Raw genomic sequence first — 8,140 nt, forward strand, 5'->3', positions numbered from 1 at the left:
TAATGTGCTTGTTTTGCTATGCACATCAGGACATATTCTCTGTTGTTCATACGTACGTTATTCTTTTACCTATAATAATATGCTTCATCATGCGTGCCACTTTCTATATAAGATAATGTAATAATAAAATAATAATGATATGAACTTATGATTAATTATTCCTTCTTTTCTAGGAGGTTTCAATTTACAACATAACAAAAGCTAGAATATAAAATTTGAGCTACTTTTTCATTTAATCGGTTGCTGCTACATTAATGCATATTATTTTTTGTCCACCTGCCATCGTATTGTTTAGCACTATAAGCTGTGAAACTTTTGGGTAGTACTTTTTCAATTTTCATATTTTTATATAATATTTATTAAAAAAATATTTAATATCCACACAATATTAAAGAAAACATAATTCAATCTATACTATATATTTCGTTTTTTTTGTTGTTGTGATAAATTAATATAAAAGACTATTAAGAGATTTTTTAATTAAGAAAAATAATCAACTACTCTCAAATTATAAAAATACATTAATATAACTTTTTTATTTTTACATTGATATAAATTTTATACTGAATCGAGTTGAATTAAAGAAAATATAAAAAATCAAATCAAATTTTCATACATCTCCCACACACCCACCACATATCATCCCTACAAAGAATTACAACTTTTAACAAAATTGCATTAGGCCCAAGCCGAACCAATCTGAAATTTCATGAGACGAAAAGAATACAAGACCAAAAATAAAAATAAAAAAATAAAAGAATAAAAGAAAAGAGAGTACTTCATTTAAATCAAAACTGGTCCTCTTTGAGACATTAAGACTACATTTGTTTCCTGAGATTGAAACTAAGTCTGAGTATAGAAAATTTCTAGGGACAGAAATTGAAATTTTAATATTTTTTTTCAAAAATACTCTTATTTAACTTTTCAAATTTCAAATCCACCCCTCAATTTCTATATTTATCTTAAACTAATCATGATACTTAGACATAACTCATTCCTATACATTTTACACCAAACACAGACTTAATTTAGTATTTGTCTCTTAGTCTCTATTTCTCAATCTCAGTTGCAAACGCAGCTTAACATACAACATGAATCTATTGCTAGAATCCATCACATATCTTCTAGATATCAACATCAACTTTAACGAGATAACCCCACACTTAAAAAAGGTACCAAATGAGAATCCGGCCCAAAATTTTCCCTAAATACAGTTTTTATTAGTTTCTATAAAGACTTCTCAAGCAGTCATGGATGTGTTCATCTCATTCAGTATGCGGAGGTATCTATTATGGTCTAAGGTGTTCTTGAAGCCAGGAAGGAAATCTACAAAGAACCTTAGAACTGCAGCAAGACGTTGACTGTCATTGGAAACAAATGCTGCTTCCAAGAACAATGCCGGCCGGATGCTATCCACCTGAAAATAATTCCGACATTGGTTTACTTCAGAGTTTTGCAATTTTAGAGGGCGAAAAATCATTAACCAAGACCCAATGACCATTTCTTGTTTTTCCCTATACATTTATTAGTCATTGGTCTGTCCGTAAATACTAGCTCTAATACTCTCTCTTTAAAACAGTTGCTTTTCATCTTTGACAATTTCATGAATCAATAACCACGTTGCTCATCTCTGAAGTAACTACTAACTACCAGTAACACAATCTCCCCAACCGTAATGCCAAAAGCATTGCTCAATTTGGATTATAAAAAATTACCAGTTAAGTTACTATGCAGTGAATGATGGAGTTTTTGCAAGCAATAACACCAGCATAGTCGATAATTACCTTGAATTTCCGTGCATATCGTAATGCTTGCATGTGGTATCCATCTTGCAGTAGCAGCATCACATAATCATGATGTAAACCAAGCTGTCTCAGCATGTCCAGTCCAAGCTTCCTAGTTTGCGTATTCTGACGACCAGACTCTAGGAGCTGTAGTGCAACTTCCTTAGAGGGCTCCAAAATCTGTTACAAAGAGAGTCTAGTTTCAAAATAAAACTTAACAATAATTTAGTATAAAGGCCTTGCACCTCCAAAATAATAATAGAGAAATTTCAGTAACCTTGTTTATGACAAACAACCCAAGTTCTGCATATCGTTCATTGCGGACCAGCAATTGAATTATCAATACATACAGATTTGGGAGTGCTCGAATCTTTTCCACATTTGCACTGCAATAATAAATAGAGAACATTGAGGATCTGGTCCAAAAATAAAAAAAATACTAGCAGTAGTGCACATAACCTATGGCAAAATGATGTGAATGTGGAATTGCGTTATGTAGTTAAGGAATTTAAGTTGCAGACTTCAACATCTTTTTAAATGGGCAAAATTAATATTCTCTGTTGTACACAGAAAGTGGAAAATCTATGGTAAGCTTTTTGGAGCTAAAACTGTAAAACAGCTTCTAGACTATTGAGTGATAGCATACCTGTGAAGGAATTCAATAATGATGGCAACCAAGTAAGAAGGGTCTCCAACCATCTCTTCATCAATGGGAGAAAAGACAAAGCTGTACATCTCATCTGGCGAAATTGCTGCGGAGGCGAGTTGGGATTCCTCTTGCCCAAGCTGCAGAGATGATTGCGTAACATGAGCATTATGAACTTCAGTTCCAGAGGAGTTCTCATCATTCACTTCATCCCCAACTTGGGTCTCCTTTGAATTGCGTTTTGGATTTGCAGTACGGGACTCATCCTCAGAATCCAGACTTAAAGCTTTACTAGAAGATCCTCTGTCCACCCTTGCATCGGATTCATGTGCAATTGATTTTCCAATTGCATTTGTTCCTACAGCAGATACATCAGCACCAGCATTTTGTACACTAGATGCCGATGGCTTCTCTGGCTTCAGGCCCTTAAGATAGCTACCGGTCTTAATTGAATGAGAGTATGAGGTAACCACTACGTGTATAGCTTTGGCAACTACAGGTACAGGCCTATGCTCCAGAATAAGTGTTCGAATTATACCTAAGCACAATTGTTTTGCCTGAAAGAGCAGAAATGAGGTTATGTATTCCAATATAATCAAATAACTAACTTGAAGTTACAAACCAAACTAGTATATGTTTTTTTTAAATATCTGAAAGAAAAAGAAAAAAGAAAAAGAATACAGACAGCAGGCATAACTATAATTAGGCCTGGCAGCATGGACCCTATGCGCGGGTACCCAACCCGACCCAACCCGGTCGGGTAGGGTTGCCAACCCGATCCGCTGCGGGTAGGGTTGGGCACGAAGCGGGTTGGCCTGCGGAGCGGGTAGGGTGCGGGTTGAGTCTCAACCCTACCCGCCCTACCCGCACCTTCCATAATATGTGTTATATATGTTTAAAAATGTTATATATGGGAGTTGAACCAAGGACCTTAAGCATGTGCAAAAGGTTCCTAGCCACTGAACCAAGGATACTTGTGTTATTTATGAGATATTTGTGTCATTATAATATTTTTTTTGTCAACCCGCGGGTAGGGTCGGATACCCGCGGGTTGAGCGCGGGTAGGGTTAGGGTTGGGTATTTCTCAACCCGCGGGTAGGGTAGGGTTGAGTGTTAGTCAAAAACTCAACCCGCGGGTAGGGTTAGGGTTGGGTTCAAACCCTACCCTACCCTACCCATTGCCACCCCTAACTATAATCCCACACCAGTAACATACATGCTCTAACAAAGAAAGAAGGTCTGCAGGAGGATCACGGAGCAAAAGAAAGCCATCCCTAAACTTATATAGGTGAGAATACCATTAACATATGTAGTCTTTTTCTAGGGAAAAAAAATGTAAAATAAAAGCATGGCCTTAAGGGCCCATTTATATAAGGGATTTTTCCAGAATCACATTCTGGATTCCAGTGCAATGTCTTGATAAAGTATACAAGCAAATTTAGCATTCTTAGGTTTAGCAAGACTGCTAAAGAATTGGTATCCCAAAAGCTAAAAAAAATAAATCAATATATGGTCTCGCTGTAAACATGATACATGACAGAGCTCAATGGCGTCGTTTGATTCATGTAACCGACCCCACCTAGTGGAACAAAGCTTTGTTGTTGTTGTTGTTTGTTTGTATATGTAAAATCTTGAAAACACACATACATGTGTAACTTTTCCAGGCAATGAACACGAAATCATGCTTTTTGTATATATATGGCAGATGGTAACTGTCTTGTCTAACACTATTCTTACGTGCCTTGTTGCTCAACCCTAGCTAACAATCACAAATTTTCTCCTTGTACACGACGGGATACTACTGCTTCATTATTGTATCTGAAGCACTAATCAAACCTAAAGTATTGCTCCGGTGAGGTAGGGTGTGGGGGAAAGATACCTTGTTAGCTTCCAACTTCCTCCGCTGCAGGAACTCTAATATTGATGGGGCCTCTGAGATACTGGCAGAAATTGCCTGCAATATAAGACTACTCGTGAAAAGCAAGCACACTAAACATGATATTGATACTCAAGAAGAAATTACTTACCTCTAAGTCTAAATGAAACTTCCATAATAACTTGTTGGTCACATCACATACAAGGTCAGGCACTAGAAAAGTCCATGAATCGGCATAGGTAACTGCTTCATGATTACTCACGTTACTGTATGAACTCTGACTTTCTCTACCACTAGATTGAGACGTAGTAGTACTGGACCTAGGAAAACCTCTTAGCAATAAAGGAAGGGGTGCAGATATTGGAGCTCGAGAATCTGCAAAGAGATCATAAAGTATGACAACCTTTGCTTCAATTTGATGGATAAGAAGTACATTGTCAACCACACTCACAGCAACCCTGCTGGAATATATTGGTAGAGAACCCTGCAAATATCATGAACACAACTCTCGTTTCATATTGTCTATAGTTCAATGCAAAACCACACAAGATAAAAGAATGAAATTACTTATCCTAGACGTACATATTTTGTTTTTCAAACTTCTACTACAAAATTTAAGCAAACGTTAATTTGGTCAATCAGAAGAAACAGAATTGTATTGACTTTAACATAATGAATCTTACAAGGTCAAATTAGAAGTCTCTTAAAGTATGAGAATCTAATTCCTGTCCTGATATTTCTTATTGAATTATAGCAGTCTGATTGCTTATCCATGGTCAATTAATAACAAATTTCTTTTATTCTAGTAAGTAAATTGATAGGCACGAAGTGATTTGATTTCTTTAGTTTTAAAATAAAAACATAGTATCAAAATTGATAATGGAGTAAAACCAAAACCATTTTAGTTTAACAGATTTGAGCAAAATGAGTAAGAGTATAAAAGGGAACATCAATTGTTATTAAAAAGCAGTTTTCTTGACCAACCCATTATGTGAATTAATTGTTCTATATATGAAACAATAAACCTAAAAACGTCACGTGAACTCCCACCCCACGCAAAACTGTATCTGTTTAACATAATAAAATTGACGTGCCTGTACCACCAGATAGGACAACATCCTCGACAGAAAATTGACATTTTTTCAGAAGATATGTTAAGCTAACCTAGGTATGAGTATTGAATTCAGTGTGATACCATATGTAAATACAATAACAAAATATGGATATGGTAATATATATTAAACAAAAAATATCATGATTATATATATAATAAAAATAAATATTAGTAAAACATTTATCAACATTTATAATATAATTGAAGAAAAATTCTTTATATGGGCCAAATTTAGATTTATATATTGAACTTTTCAAGTAATAAAATTTTAACATAGTAAACATTCACCAAAAGGAAAACTTTTAGAATTATGCAAAAGAAAAAAAAAATACAAATACAAAAGTATAATATGAGTATTGATACAGAATGGGTATTAATATAGGTAAATCACCAAAATTGAAGTATTTGTGCATAATAGTTCTGAGGAGATTTCTAATTTTCTTTTAAAGAAAAGACAGTTTAGGGTAAATTCAAAACAGTAACTCTCAAAGAAATTTGAGTAAACCAACCTGCTGAATCACAGCATCACGATATAGCCTATATGAATGGAGTAGCATAGCAACTCTATCAACTTGCAAGCAATATATCCTACCATAACTGTAAAAAGAAAAGGCCAAAAAATCAAAAAACAAAAAACAAAGTGAGCTGTGTAAATTATGACGACTTAAGCTTGAATGCTTAAAGAAATCAAATACTGATATACATACACAGTGATAATAAAGATGTCTTCAGCTGCTAAAACAGGCTTACTATTGGCCTCAGATTTGGCCATAACCATGTCAAACCTTGGCAAGCGAACAATATCTGCAGATGAAATCTAACAAGAAATGCATTGCTGTGTTAACCACATGAAATAACATGAAGTTCGTCAGTTGACATTCTACACTGATACTCTTAAGCAACATGACGAAGCTGAACTGATACATGTCTTTTTTTCTGAACAATAATGATCTCAAATCCTATTTTGACTAACAATAAATTACAATTCTTCCATGAGCTACAAAGCAGGTCAGCAGTATTGAAATTTAGCTACAGCTTGATATTATAAAGTCTTTGCACATACACTAATTACAAATCCTAGTTCATATCAAGCAAATAACTTGTCCTGTCACAAGGTAATTTCATGATGAATCTTATTATTATTTGACAAACCAAATAAATGTATTTCTAACATAATAATTAGCATGAAAGAGGAAGTATAATATGCAAGTTTTACCTGAAATCCATGGAATGTCTTGCACTGCATTCCAGAAGCAAGAAGAACCAACCGACTTTCATGTGTGTAAACGTACCAACTCACATTGATTTTCTTTGTTTCGACCAATTGAAGTGATTTAGAGGCTGAATTATATGCATACAAGTCTAGACCACTGTTGAAATAGATTGTAATTCAGTTCTTCATTTATTTTATGTTTATATATATAAAAGAAGAAAAACTGTACATTTCCAGCTAATAAATATTTTCTCTATCTTTTGTTGTCTTCAATGAATTTAACATCAGAATGTATTAAAAAGCTGCATCATTAAAAAATGTGAATTTTATCACCAAAGAGGGGTGGAAAAGTCAACAATACCTGGTCTTAACAATTACAATATCACATTGTTGGCTATCAGTCCAAAAAAAACCAAGTATGCTTTCTGATTCTGGCCTGCACTTATGGCTAAAAGTTTCCCTTGTCTCTCTGATCTGAAATTGTATCTCATGGTTCGATCGTTGGATCGCGATAACCTTTGTGTTTAAAGAGTATCGAATAGCTAAAATAGGCCCCTCACTTATTGAATCAGTGGTGGGATCAATAAGAGGATCAAAGGGAACAACTTTCCATGAAAACACCTGAACAATAAAACAATCATTCTGGATTCAACATTTGAATAAGGGAGTATGGAAATAGATTAATAACAAATCATTTCAAAGTAATGTAACAAGGTCGACATCATGTTTCTCTAAATAGGAAAATTTTACAAGGTACGTCATATTACTTGATCAGCTGTTGGAGAGAGTAGCAATTTGTTTCCATCATCATAAAACAATCCCTTTGATCCAGGAACATTGCACCGAAATGGTGGATACTGAATGTAAGCATGTGAAAGGCCACCAGTGCCGCTGAGACCTATATTAGGTTTTGATGTTGATGCTTTTCCAGCCATGTTGCTGAGTCCTCTTTCACTGCAGCAAACCTCTCTAAATTAAATATACTAGACAGCAGATTTAAGTAATGCATCTTAATTAACAGGTGATACAAGGACTAAAAGTTGAACCTGTGCTATGTCCAACTATTGGACCTTCCTCTTAGACTGATGGCAGCAAAATTATTCTCTAAATGCTTCTCTTCATAAACACTAAGCTATTTAGTGCGAGCTTAAACCTTCTTTTTCAACTGATTTAAATAAGATATATCAGAAATGCAAAAAATATAGCAACTATTCAGCTGTACAACATAATAACTACAAAAAATAGGAAGAAAAACCAACAGTTCTTAAAATTAGAAGTAGTTTGTAGCCCACAGAAGTAATTAAATGAAGCTTTCGGAAAGGTTTCTGTTCAGTCTTTCTTGAATGCTTTTGCTCAGAATGAAAAACATAGAAGGTATCTTTTGCTTTTTCCTTAAATTGAAACAAACAACTTTATAGCTGAACTGACAAGCCACGGTAGTAGCAAAAGTTTCAAGGCAAGCCAATTGTAGAATACAATACCGTATTCTGCATACAACTTTTTAATG

General features: G+C 34.5%; 1 protein-coding gene across 2 annotated transcripts; it reads right to left on the minus strand.

Moving 5' to 3' along the window:
- Positions 1-987: 987 nt before the first annotated feature.
- On the minus strand, positions 988-7,804 carry LOC107492870 (uncharacterized). 2 transcript variants are annotated; one of them, XM_016113918.3, is made up of 12 exons: positions 7,680-7,804; positions 7,401-7,587; positions 6,995-7,254; positions 6,637-6,790; positions 6,128-6,237; positions 5,930-6,017; positions 4,458-4,790; positions 4,310-4,384; positions 2,431-2,987; positions 2,062-2,170; positions 1,785-1,964; positions 988-1,417 (listed from the first exon to the last, which is right to left on the minus strand). In XM_016113918.3, the coding sequence occupies exons 2-12, from the start codon at positions 7,566-7,568 to the stop codon at positions 1,241-1,243; spliced, it is 2,211 nt and encodes a 736-aa protein (XP_015969404.1). In that variant the 5' UTR covers positions 7,569-7,587; positions 7,680-7,804; the 3' UTR covers positions 988-1,240. The 2 variants fall into 2 exon arrangements, with proteins under 2 accessions (XP_015969404.1, XP_052118729.1); XM_052262769.1 differs by lacking the exon at positions 988-1,417 and having other exon boundaries at positions 1,813-1,980.
- Between the last annotated feature and the right edge of the window lie 336 nt (positions 7,805-8,140).

This window comes from Arachis duranensis, chromosome 6 (assembly GCF_000817695.3).
Source record: "Arachis duranensis cultivar V14167 chromosome 6, aradu.V14167.gnm2.J7QH, whole genome shotgun sequence".
Lineage (NCBI taxonomy): Eukaryota > Viridiplantae > Streptophyta > Magnoliopsida > Fabales > Fabaceae > Arachis > Arachis duranensis.